General features: G+C 42.8%; 1 protein-coding gene across 2 annotated transcripts in view; it reads left to right on the plus strand.

Annotated features, from left to right (window-relative positions):
- RNF8 (ring finger protein 8, E3 ubiquitin protein ligase) overlaps window positions 1-10,217 on the plus strand; it is a 44,826-nt gene extending 34,609 nt beyond the window's left edge. Inside the window, exon 8 of one of the 2 annotated variants that reach the window (XM_010848685.1) lies at window positions 9,388-10,217. In XM_010848685.1, the coding sequence (XP_010846987.1) occupies window positions 9,388-9,413 (26 nt within the window). In that variant the 3' untranslated portion in view covers window positions 9,414-10,217. Of the gene's footprint in view, window positions 1-2,521; window positions 2,992-9,387 lie in introns of those variants that run through there. The other variant, XM_010848687.1, reaches the window with a different exon arrangement.
- Window positions 10,218-13,632: the final 3,415 nt, after the last annotated feature.

A 13,632-nucleotide genomic window follows, 5' to 3' on the forward strand; every position in this document is an offset into this window, starting at 1 on the left:
AGTTATCGCAGCAAGTGCAGCTTTGAGGTTTTCTCCAGAGACAGACGGAGGTGCTGAGGCCTGATTTAGGGAAACAGGTGCCAGAGCCATCAGCAGCTTCAGTGGGCTGCAGTGTGGCGTTTAGAGGAAATTCTCAGTTCAGATACCACCCTTCTTTGCCAATTGAAAGCCGGTTTAATCCCCAGTGCATGGGAATTTTTAAAGGACCAAATGTAGGATCTGGAAACTAGAATTGGCAGGCCTGTAATTGTCACTGTTCTGACACTGGCAGGGCCCTTTTCCTCCTGGGTAGGGGAGCGCTTATCACAGGTTTGGAGAGGAGGGTCTGCCTGTCTGATTTCACCAAGAGCAGTGCTACTCCAGGCCTGCCTGGCTGGTTGGTGTCTTCAAGGCCCATATCCCCATGGGAGAGTAATGCCTCATGATTGATTAGCCATAGATCCTCAGTAAAGTCTGTGGGGCCAGATTATCCAGAAGAGGGGAGGAGGAGGAGAGTTTAGGGTGCCAGATCCTGTGTTGGAGAAAGGGTGCCCTGGAGCTGGGGCAGATAATGAATGTTAAGCACGTGTCGCGTGAGTAATTGCAGCCCTCTGGGATATTGACATGAGGTTTTTCTGAAGGAAAGATGTTTTGTGACATGAGCTGGGGAGGTGCTGGAGCTGAGTCTTCTGTCAGTTGCCCCCCCCCTTCCCCGTTTGTTCTATTCTCATTAAGTGTTGGTCGGTTCACATGAGTGTTAACATTCTCACTTTAAGCTTTCCCTCGGAGTTTCTTTGGGTTGTGCTCAAAAAAGAAAAAAGCAAATTATCTAGAATAAAATCTTGCCAGTCCTTTAGAACAGGGATTTTCAGTCCAGAGACTTTTTCAAATTGCAGTTCCCAGCTCCCTTGGTACTATAATATGAAAGTGAGGCTGCTAGTGGGAGTTGTCCATGGCCTTTCGGGGGTGTTGAGGTGGGGAGAAAGGTTTATGGACCACAGCTTTCCCGAATCTGTGAGAGATTGGTGGTCTCTGGGAAGATTGGCCCAGGTGAGATCACATAGCCTGTGGCTCTTACTGGCTTCCTATAGGCTAGGAGGAGTGTGATCCAGACACAGGACAGGAGAAACTCTGTCTCTGAAGAGAGCACCTGGCAGGCTTTCCCTGGTTATTACCCATCATCACCTGTTGAAAGACAGAGCCTCATAAAGGACTATGTAGGGAATGGCAGCAGTAACAGTGTCTGCCAAGTTGACCTCATCCAGAGAGAATACTTATTACCAAGATGTTTTATGTTTTTTTGACTCTACCGTGTGGATTGCAGATGAGATCTTATTTCCCTGACTAGGGATTGAACCCAGTGCCTGCGGCAGTGAAATTTCAGAGTCCTAACCACTGGACCACTAGGGGATTCCCAGCAAGTACCCAGTCCTGCACCAAGAACCTAGAAGGTCACGTGCATGAAGTCAGCATGCCCATCTGGTATAAGGACAGTGTTTGTCTGAGATAAAGTGGCTCTCAGCAAGACTGGCATGGGGTGGGGGCAGGTGTCCATATCCTTTGCAAAATTATCATGGGATCAAAAATTATCAGATTTGTTAATAGAAGCTTTAAAAAAAAAAAATTCTCCATCGCCACCCTCTCATTTTTGCCCCTCCCTTTTTCCTTCCCTTCTCTTTTGTCACTTATTGTCATTCCTTGCCTTGTCCCTTGATGGATGTCTCCTCCATAACCCTTATTCCCTTATATATAAATGTAATAACCCTTTCAATCTGCCTTCCAAAGCATTCCACACCTTAATCTCAAAGAAAGTCTTGAGATTGCCTTTGGTGTAAGCAAGATCCCTGCTTCTCTGGGATCAAGGAAGCAGAAGCTAATGGAAAACACTAGAGGCCAGTGAATAGCCCCTCCCACCCCCTCCCTCTCTGGACAGACTTTGAAGTTGCATCTCTTCCCTGCTTGTTGCTGTATATGTATTTCCTTCCTTCCTCCAAAAGGTACTAACTGAACCAGCTTTGTGCCTGGCACTCTTCTAGGTATGAGGAATAGAAGAAGTGAAAATCTAATTAGTTAGATGTGATTTGTGTTTTCTCGCTAATAAAGCAAGAAAGGGGCCAGGAGTGATGGAAAGAGTGTTGGCAGTTCTTGAGAGTAGTCAGCGTAGCCACTAAGGAGAAGGTGGTGTTGGGGGAAGTTCTAAAGGCGGTGCCCATGCTGCTGTCTAGGGAAAGGGTTTTGGAGGAACAGCATGGAGGCGACATAGCGGGAGTGGAATGAGCGATGGGGAGGAGAACAGGAAGTGAGGTCAGAAGGTTGGGCAGAGGGCAGGCTGAGTAGGGATTTATAGGCCTTTGGAAGGACTTCAACTTTTACTCTGGAAGAAGAGAAGGGTGGGCTGTAAGCAGAGTGATGTGACCTCACATCTGTGTCTTGATTCACCGTGGCTGCTGTGTGGGGAAAGGCCTGAGGAGGGCAGCAGGGAGGCCAAGGAAGGAAATGCAGGCTCCTTCTCTATTTCTCTCTCTCTCTCTTGTCTCCAAAGGAAAGAGATTGTTCTGAAGACAGTGCTCCAGGGGCGTGGACAGACTGCAAGGCACTGGGAACTTCAGATGGTCTGGAAGATTCTCTTGGACGGTCTTGGGCATCTCTGAGAGCGTGGGATGGACCCACTGGGACAGAATGAGTTAGGAAACCCTCCATCACGAGCCTCCGCCTGGGCCGTCCCTGCTGCCACCATTGTCTGAAGCCCCGACTGCTTCAGGGTCCTTGAGAGACTCTGTTCACTACATGTTGTATGGGTTATATATATCTGTTGTACTTTTTAAACTTGTTGTTGTTATTGTTTGGGTACCTCAGAAGCACCTCTGTTGACATTTGTTTGGGACAAATTGGGTATTATCCCTATTGCTGCCCCCGAAGGCAAAGGCATCCTCTATTTGAGAGGATGGCATACCTCTTCTTTGTGAAAACAAGATGTCATTTCCTGAAAATAAAATGTAAAACCGATCAGTTGCTCAGCTGGGCTTTGGTATATTTATCTTCCTTTCCTTCCAGCTCCACACAGTCTCACAAGTAAACACTGGCAGCTCATAAATCGCAACCAAGAAAGTCACTGTATCAGATGATATACTCAAGTGAATGTCTGCCTCAGAAGCCAAGCCCAAGATCGTGACCGCAGCAGATGGCTCTGTTAAGCCCCTGACTGGCGTGTCTCCTTTTCATTTCAGAGATGAGTCACCACTTCCTGGTTTTAGGATGGAGTGAATTCCCTTCTTTCAGCTGGAGTTCCAAAGTATCTGTTTTACCTAAAGTATCTGTTTTACCTAATGTCAGGCATGATTGAGAACCTGATATGCTTTAAAAAAAATTAAAAGCCATTTCTCTTTTGCTGCTTTCCTGTTTTAAACAAAACTAGTTTGATGTTTGGGAAACAGAAGCGTAGGAAAACCTGTGGTATCCTTGGTTACCAGTGATGAGAAGGAAGGAAAACACAGGAAGCTGCAGAGTAGTTATTTAAAACAAGGAGCTCCAGTAGGAAACGTTGTGCATTATGTCATTCAGTGATTTGTTTCCAGATGGAAAAGTATTTTCCTCTCCATTTTTACTGCCTGCCTATGGAACCTTTCTTTGTAGTTCTTTATTTATATTACAGGTATTTCATAGCGATGGTAGGTTTTTCCATTATTGAATCTTCTGTATATTGGGATTCTAGTGTCCCTAGTCTTCACGTCCATCTTTCTCAACAGGATTACTGATTGAAATACTGGTGCTGTCAAGGAAGAATAAGTTAAACATAGAAAATAATACTTTAAAAATAGCCATTATAAACCAACACCATATTGTAAAGCAGTTACCCTCCCAATAAATAAAAAATAAAATTTTTTTAAAACCTTAAAAAAAAATAGCCATTATAACCGAATCAAAAAACTCTGGAGAAATAGAAGGAAGATTACTACCATCTTGATGTAACAGTCTCCTGTTTATCCCCTGTCTATGTGTTTTGTTTATACATTGCATGGGATATAAATATTTCTAGAATTGTACAGATAAATACTTTTTTTATAAGGGAGAGGTGCTTTTATCAGAAAAGTTGACAGTCTGGGGAAATGGTAGACTCATGTCCAAAGACCAACTCCAAAAATCCTGGTTAGCTATGACAGCTTATTTTTGTTTTTTTATTATTATTATTTTTTAATTGAAGTACAATTGATAACAGTGTTGTTACTTTGCAGCGAAGCGAAGTGAAGTGAAGTCACTCAGTTGTGTCCAGTTCTTTGCAACCCCATGGACTGTAGCCTACCAGGTTCCTCCGCCCCTGGGATTTTCCAGGCAAGAGTACTGGAGTGGGGTGCCATTGCCTTCAGTTATATATACTTTATGTTTGTAATATTCTTTTCCATTATATTTTATCACTGAATGTAGTTCCCTGTGCTGTGCAGTAGGACCTTGTTGATCCGTTCTCTATATTATAGCTTCATCTACCAACCCCAGCCTCTCGCCCAGCCCCTCCCCTATTCCCTTTCCCCTTGGCAACCATAAATCTGTTTTCTGCATCCATGCGTCTGTTTTGTAGATAGGTTTGTTCGTGTCATATTTTAGATTCCACCTTTAAGTGATAGCATATGGGATTCGTCTTTCTTTTTCTGACCTACTTCAGTTAGTATGATTGAAGTACATCTGTTTGCATCCATGTTGCTGCAAATGGCATTATTTCATTCTTCTTTTATGACTGAGGAGTATGCCGTTATATATATGTATCACATCTTTATCAATTCATCTGTCAGTGGATATTTAGTTTCCATATCTTGGCTACTGTGAGTAGCGCTGCTATGAATATAAGGGGTGCAGGTATCTTTTTGAATTAGAGTTTTGTCTGGATATATGCCCAGGAGTGGGATTGCTGGATCATATAGCAATTCTATTTTTAGTTTTCTGAGGACCCTCAACACATTTTTCTATAGTGGCTGTACCAACTTACATTCCCACCAACAGTGTAGGAGGGTTCCTTTTTCTGCACATCTTCTCTTACATGTTATTTGTAGAGTTTTTAATAATGACCATTCTGACCCCGGTGCGAGGTGTTTCCTCATTGTAATTTTGATTTGCATTTCTCCAATAATTAGCAATGTTGAGCATCTTGTCATGTACCTATTGGCCATTTGTATTTTTTCTTCGGAGAAACGTCTAAGTCTTCTGTCCATTTTTTGATTGAATTGTTTGGGGGTTTTTGTTGTTGAATTGTATAAGCTGTTTGTATATTTTGAAAGTTAACCCCTTACTGGTTGCATCATTTTTATTTCTGTTGCCTTGGGAGACTGACCTAAGAAAACATTGGTACAATTTATGTCAGAGAATGTTTTGCCTGTGATCTCTTCTGGGTGTTTAATGGTGTTATGAAAGTGAAAGTGAAGTCACTCAGTCGTGTCCGACTCCTTGTGACCCCATGGACTGTAGCCTACCAGGTTCCTCCATCCATGGGATTTTTCCAGGTAAGAGTACTGGAGTGGGTTGCCATTTCCTTCTCCAGGGGATCTTCCCAACTCAGGGCTCGAACCCAGGTCTCCCACATTGTAGATAGACACTTTACCCTCTGAGCCATCAGGGAAGTCCTAAATGGTGTTATGTCTTATGTTTAAGTCTTTAAGCCATTTTGAGTTTACTTTTGTGTATAGTAAGAGGGTGTGTTCTAACTTCATCAGTTTACATGTGGGTCTCCAAGTTTCCTGATACCACTTGCTGAAGAGACTTTTTCCGCTTGTGTAGTCTCGCCTCCTTTGTCAAAGATTAATTGACTGTAGGTGTGTGTGTTTATTTCTGGGCTCTCTGTTCTGTTCCACTGAGCCTCACATGTCTGTTTTTTTGTGCAGATACTGCACCGTTTTAATTTACTGTAGTATTGTCTGAAGTTGAGAAGGTTATGCCTCCTGCTTGCTGCTTTTTCTTCAAGATCTCTTTGGCAATTCTGGGTCTTTTACAGCTTCATATAAAATTTTAGGACTATTTGTTTTAGTTCTGTGAAAAATGTCATGAGTAATTTGATAAAGATTGCATTAAATGTGTAGATTGATCTGGGTAGTATGGCCACTTTAACAATGTTAATTCTTCCAATCCAAGAGTATGGGATATCTTTTCATTTCTTTTGAGTCATCTTCAGTTTCCTTTATTAATGTTTTATAGTTCTCAGTGTAGAAGTCTTTCACCTCCTTGGTCAGGTTTATTCCTAAGTATTTTATTTTTTGGAGTGTGACTTTTGAAAGGTATTGTTTTTTTTCTTACATCACTTTTGTGATATTTCACTAGTAGTGTAAAGAAATGCAGACGATTTCTGTGTGTTAATCTTGTATCCTTCCTTGCTGAATTCATTTATAAGTTCTGGTAATTTTCTATAGAGTCATTAGGGTGTTCTATGTACAGAATCGTGCCGGGCTTCCCGGGTGGTCCAGTGGTTAAGAATTCATGTCACAATGCCAAGGACACCGGTTCAATCCCTGGTCCAGGAAGATCCCTGGGTGCCTTGGAGCAGCTAAGCCTGTGCGCCACAACTACTGAGCCCACGCTCTTGAGCCCACGCTCTGCAACAGAGAAGCCCTCACAGCCAAAGAGTGACCTCTCTTTGCCACAACTAGAGAAAGCCCACACGCAGCAACAACAACCCAGTGCAGCCAAAAATAGATCAATAAATGAATGTTTAAAAAAAATCATGTCATCTGCATATAATCATCTGGTAATAGGGTCACATGTTTTGAAATCATCTGGTAATATGGTTGCATGTTTTGAAATCGGAAGGTACGAAAGGACCTAGGGTGAAAAGCCTGTCACCTTTGTGCCCCAGTGGCACTTCCCTGCACAGAGGTGACGAGTGGTGCTGCTTCCTCCTATGTTCTTCCAGAGATGTTCTCTGTCTGTACAAGCAAAACATACATGTAGGCCTTCTTTCCCACAGATGGTAACAAACTGCACACTGCTTTGCACCTTGCTGTTTCCAATCACATCTTGATGACTGGTCCGTGTCAGAACATGTGGAATCTTCTCTTTCTGTGTCACAGCTGCCTAGTACTCTGTTATGTGTTTGCACCATGAATTTGTTTTTCCAGTTTTTCTCTTTTTAAATCTAAGTTGCTTTAAACCCTTTACTCGTTGTTCATACAACTCTCAAAGTCCTATTAAATAGATCTCAGAATATATACTTTCAACTAAAACAAACAAACAAAAAATAATGGCAATAAAAATGACATAGACCCCATAAAGTGGTATATGAAGAATGAAAAAAAGGAAATCTGGAAATTCACCTAGTGGGAGTTCTTTATTAAAATCAAGGAGTTGTAATCTTAAAAAAAAAAAAAATTATGGATATAGCTTTTTCTAAATGTTAGTAATGGTCTAGTAAATCTGGTTCCATAGTAATCTGACTACTTCTATCTGCAATTCCAATAATCTACATTGAAATAAGAACAGAATCTATTAGGCTCCCAATTCCACCAAACCCTACAGTACAAAACTTCAGTAAAACCAAGGCAGAGTATCCATGGTAAAATCAGTCTGCTCCCAACCAACCAAGAAAAAGATATCATTTGGTATGGATAGCCATTTACATTCTGACAAGATCTAGGCTTGAGAAAATCAGTTTCATTTCTAGTAAGATTTGTGTCATTGCCACTAAAATCCTTATAATTTATGTTGCATGCTATATAATTGTGTTGGGTGACTGCAAGTGAGCTGTATAGTTAAAACTATAGTTAACTGGTTCTTAAATGGTCAGGTGGTTACCGTGCTGGAGAATTCCATGGACAGAAGTACAGTCCAGGGGTTCACAAAGAATTGGACACGACTGAGTGACTAACACTTAAACTTTTTTTTTTTTTACCATGTTGGGGACAAGTAGCTTCCCTCTTTTTACTCTGTTTTAAAACAGTGCTGCAGGGAACAGCCTTATACATCACTGGAGGAAAGATCCTCAAAAGAGACACATCTCAACTCAAGAGCCTAAAGGCTGTCTGCAGAGACTGATCTCACAGCATGATCCTTTTCTTCTCTTCCTTGGCTCTTGGACACAGTGACTTGCAACCTCTCCTTCCAAAACACATGTTTCAAGGGTGCACACAAGTTCAGACAATGAGTTCTTAAATAAAAAAAAGACTTTAAAAACTTGGGTTTGAATCCCCAGTCCTGCTATTTGTAACTGTGTGACCTTGGGCAAGTTACTCAACCTCCCTGAGCCTCAGTTTCTTCATATCTAAAATACCCTGATCTGTTATTGTGAGGTCTAAATATTCCAATTATTGCACTGCTCAGAAACAAACTTAAATGTTCCGTTATTAAAGAACACAAACCAAAAATTAACCCAAACTTTCGCATCGTTTCTCTCAGCCACAATACGTTCTTTTCCCCAAGCGATATCTGATATGAAACACCATCTCCATTTTGCTTGCCTGGGAAGATACGTGGTAACTTTTCTGCCTTGCAGCGCCAAACCACAGTACAGCTGAACCCCACCACTGTGCATTCTGGCTCTAATTAAAGGCATGTTCTCTGCAACAGGGCTCTGAGAAACTGGGTAAAGAGGGTTTGTTTCGGATTCTGGCTTTATTAAGCAGATGAATGCAGCCAGCAAGCTCTGTGAAGCGCTTTGCAGTGAGTGGCAGGGGTCCTGTGTCCATCTGATTATGTTAACCTAGAAAGGGCTCACTCTACCTCTAGCCAGTCTTCATGCCAGCAATCAGACTCTGCCAGGGAGGGGGACTTTGCCCTTTGTGGGTTGGATAGCTGGATACCTGTTATCTGATTTTCTGATTGGAAACTGCTGTTTTTATAGAAGGACCTAAATCCCCTCGTTATCTCCAGCCCTTCTCTCTCAAGTACTCTTTGCTCTGTGAACAACCATCCAGGCAGTCACCACAGCTCCAAGAACGCCTGGGATGGGCACCTCTCTCCAACTGCCTGTTTGGCTTTTTATAGCCTGACTCTGTGTAGAATCTCCTCACTTCCTATCTGAAGATAAATCAGGCGTGCCCTAGGTTTGGCTGTCTCAACAACTCATTCCCCTAGGCTTCTAAAAAAAAAGTCTACAATTAATCTATTTGACATAGAAATTAAAGGAAGGAATGTCTAACTTGCACTGTGGTCCTAACCTAAGAAGAGTCTAAGATGGTTAAAATCCTAGTATCGCTGTCTCTTACCCAGAAAAGCAGTCTTGTTAACAGCGGCAGGGCCTGATCTGAGCAGAATGCTGCCGCTGGTAACTGGAGGCCAAGCGCTTGTTCTTCTGAACACCAGAAAACTTCCCAGCTGGTCAACTCTTTGAACTGTTTCCATCAATGGGGGTTGAAGCTGTAGGAGTTCCCGAGGAGAAGATGGGACCTTGTGTTGATGAAAAGTAATGAACTGTCTTGTCTGATTCTTTCATTTTAGATGAGCCTATGAATCCTGCACAATAAAGACACAGATGCTGGAATTCCTTTGTCTGCAGCATCCCCAAACAGTGTGCCCACCAGGGGTTACCCGAGCTCATCAATTTGATTTCCAAGCAAGCTTGTTGCTTTACCAGAGTCTAATCTGGATCCCCACGTCAAGTCCAATTTCCAGACCCACCCTCCCTGCGGTCCATCTTCCCCAGGACCTGTGAATACTCAAATCTTGAGTGACTTCTCAAGTCATCTAGTCGCTTATTGAATTCTGGATGTCTGCAATTCAATTCAGCATTAGTTGTTGGATGCCCATTTTTTACTAGGTCCTGCTCTAGGTGTTTATGCCCCAAACAAAAGAAAAAAAGCCATTGTAAGCTACATTCTAGTAAAGAGTCAAAAGATCACAAGCTTCCCACAAAGGTTTTATCAGATCCTCTGGAAGTGGTTTAGCAGTGCTGTCTACCTAAGAGCCAGCATAGTGGGTGTGCCTTCATCCACACATTTCCAGAAATGGGATTTTGGATAAGGGGGTTCTGTGGAGGTGAAGAGGGGTTGAAGTGATGGAGCTTGGATTCAAGCCTGGTTAGGGTGGAAAATGAAGACAGGAGGGAGGTGATAATTAGACTATAGATGAGTCCAGGGCCTGCAGGAGGTACCACAGGATCAAAGAACAGTATCTGAAAGAGAGAGCTGGGAGTTGGAGAACTGATGTGTGGATTTAGTATTTAAAGACTGGAATAGTTCTACAACCAAACAATGATGTTTTTATCTCAAAATAAAATGATGGGGCTTTGCTTGATGAGCACTCTCCTTCATGAAAGTAACCTCATTTGTTTTAATTGTACATGTGTGTTAGTCACTCAGTTGTGTCCAACTCGTTGTGACTCCATGGACTGTAGCCACCAGGCTCCTCTGTCCATGGAATTTCACAGGCAAGAATACGGAAGTAGTTGCCATCCCTTCTCCAGGGAATCTTCCCAACCCAGGGATCGTACCTGGATCTCTCACATTACAGGCAGGTTCTTTACTATCTGAGCCACGAGGGAAGCCCCTTTAATTATATAGACCATATGTATTTTATTAATATAATTACTATTGTTTTATTTATACAATAAATTTATTTAATAAAAATTTTAATTTATTAAATATTTCTATATTATATGTTGATACATTGTTCTTATGGATATATTCTTATACATATATTCATTTGAAGATAGCATATTTTTAAATAATATGTAAGAGCTTCATTTTTGAGGATATATTTTTACTTTAATTCTTTATCACCCATTTTCTTTTCCACCTTAATCTCCAGCTGCAACAGTCAAAACAAATTAAGCATTATTTTAAGATGCTGTTACAAAAATCTTCGGTTCCTGTCCTTTTCTTGCATCTATCTCACCTACATTTGTCTTTTTTGACTATTCATCACCCAGACTACTTTCATATTAATAACTAATTCCCTTCCTTATGAAGCAAAGCCCTCTTCCCCACAAAGAAGCTGAAAGTACTTGCTTTCCCAAAGAATTCCTTGTGGCTAGAGCTACATACAGAACTCCTGCTGCTGCTAAGTCGCTTCAGTCGTGTCCGACTCCGTGCGACCCCATAGACGGCAGCCCACCAGGCTCCCCCGTCCCTGGGATTCTCCAGCCAAGAACACTGGAGTGGGTTGCCATTTCCTTCTCCAATGCAGGAAAGTGAAAAGTGAAAGTGAAGTCGCTCAGTCGTGTCTGACTCTTAGCGACCCCATGGACTGCAGCCCACCAGGCTCCTCCATCCATGGGATATTCCAGGCAAGAGTACTGGAGTGGGGTGCCATTGCTTTCGCCAACATACAGAACAAGGACGCCTTAATTCGGCAGTCTCAACCTGTGAACTGGGAATGGGATTTGAAGATGCTGGGCCCAGCAGAATCATGTTCTGTGGGAGAGGTGGCTGATAAGTCATTTCTAGAAGCAGTCGTGACAGTGGCGCTTGCAGGATGGTCCCTGGTCAAGGGCATCTGCCATATAAGCTCTGGTGTGTGTGCCCAGGCTGGGGGCAGTAGTGGCTATAGAACCACCAAACTGGCTCTGTGGCACAATTTTGGGTGTTACTACTAGCTGTAGCTGCTAAACCTCTTTCTGATACATCCTTGTAATCCGTTCAATATATTCTTTTTCTAATTACTGTACCCAGCAGTCATTTCTGTGGCGTACACCTGAGTCAGAAGACTGGCACAGCCTGGTCCAGCCGTGCCTTAGTCCTGTGAGCTGGCCTGTATCCTTCCAAAACATTTTCTTTTGGTTTGAGTTGGCTGCATCAGGTTCTATTACTTGTGTAGGTGGCAGATGTGATGGGGAAGAGTCTGAGCTTCGAGTCTACCTTTTACTTGCTCTGTGACCGTTAGCCAGTTACCCAACTTCTGTGGGTCTCAGTTGTTGTTGTTCAATCGCTTAGTTGGGTCTGACTCTTTGCGACCCCCTGGACTGCAGCATGCCAGGCCTGCCTGTCCATCACCAACTCCCGGAGCCTGCTCAGACTGATGCCCATTAAGTTGGTGATGCTGTCTAACCATTTCATCCTCTGCTGCCCCCTTCTCTTGCCTTCAATCTTTCCCAGCATCAGGGTCTTTTCAAATGAGTCAGCTCTTTGCATCAGGTGGCCGAAGTACTGGAGCTTCAACTTCAGCATCTGTCCTTCCAGTGAATATTCAGGGTTGATTTCCTTTAGGATTGACTGGTTTGATCCCCTTGTTGGCCAAGGGACTCCCAAGAGTCTTCTCCAACACCACAGTTCTAAAGCATCAGTTCTTTGGCCTTCAGCCTTCTTTATGGTCCAACTCTCACATCCATACATGACCACTTAAAACCATAGCAGTGACTATGATGTCTCTGCTATGTGATGTCTCTGCTTTTTAATACACTAAGTTTGCCATAGCTTTTCTTACAAGGAGCAAGCATCTTTTAATTTCACAGCTGCACATGCCATCTGCAGTGATTTTGGAGCCAAAAAAAATAAAGTCTGTCACTGTTTCCATTGTTTCCCTATCTATTTGCCATGAAGTGATGGGACTGGATGCCATGGTCTCCGTTTTTTGAATGCTGAGTTTTAAGCCAGCTTTTTCACTCTCCTATTTCACCTTCATCAAGAGGCTCTTTAGTTCCTCTTCACTTTCTGCCGTAAGTGTTGTGTCATCTGCGTATCTGAGGTTACTGATATTTCTCCCAGAAATCTTGATTCTAGCTTCTGCTTCATCCAGCCTGGCATTTCCCATGATGTACTCTGCATAGGAGTTAAATAAGCAGGGTGACAATATACAACCTTGATGTAGTCCTTTCCCAATTTGCAACCAGTCCATTGTTCCCTGTCTGATTCTAACTGTTGCTTCTTGACCTGCATACAGGTTTCTCAGGAGGCAGGTAAGGTGGTCTGGTATTCCCATCTCTTTAAGAATTTTCCACAGTTTGTTGTGATCCACACAGTTAAAGTCTTAGCATAGTCAATGAAGCGGAAGTCTCAGTTACTAGCTCTAAAAGATAAGAGGGCACTTCCTTCTGACCTGCTCTGATTATAGGATTTGGGTGACCTCTCCCTCAAAGGTCTGTGCTGAGTATGAGGGATAGCTTGAACTGCTCATTGTTGATGCCACCCCTCCCCCCTGCCTGTGGAAGGTTCTCTCTCTCTGTCTTTTCTTTTAAATTTTATCTTGGCTGTGCTGGGTCTCTGTTGTGGAACACAGGCTTTCTCTGGCATGATCAGGCTCAGGAGCTGTGGGTTATGGGCCTTGTTGCCTCCTGGCATGTGGGATCTTAATTCCCTGACCAGGGATGGACCCCCATGTCCCCAACATTGAAAGGTGGATTCTTAACCACCAGACCACCAGGGAGATCCCTGGAAGCTTCTATTTTAAGTTCATAACCACTCTAACTTCCAGATGTTCAAGCTGGTTTTAGAAAAGGCAGAGGAACCAGAGATCAAATTGCCAGCATCTGCTGGATCATGGAAAAAGCAAGAAAGTTCCAGAAAAACATCTATTTCTGCTTTATTGACTATGACAAAGCCTTTGACTGTGTGGATCACAATAAACTGTGGAAAATTCTGAAAGAGATGGGAATACCAGACCACCTGACCTGCCTCTTGAGAAACCTATATGCAGGTCAGGAAGCAACAGTTAGAACTGGACATGGAACAACAGACTGGTTCCAAATAGGAAAAGGAGTACGTCAAGACTGTATATTGTCACCCTGCTTATTTAACTTATATGCAGAGT

The sequence above is a fragment of the Bison bison genome, unplaced genomic scaffold (assembly GCF_000754665.1).
Source record: "Bison bison bison isolate TAMUID 2011002044 unplaced genomic scaffold, Bison_UMD1.0 scf7180017864270, whole genome shotgun sequence".
NCBI classification, from domain to species: Eukaryota; Metazoa; Chordata; class Mammalia; order Artiodactyla; family Bovidae; genus Bison; species Bison bison.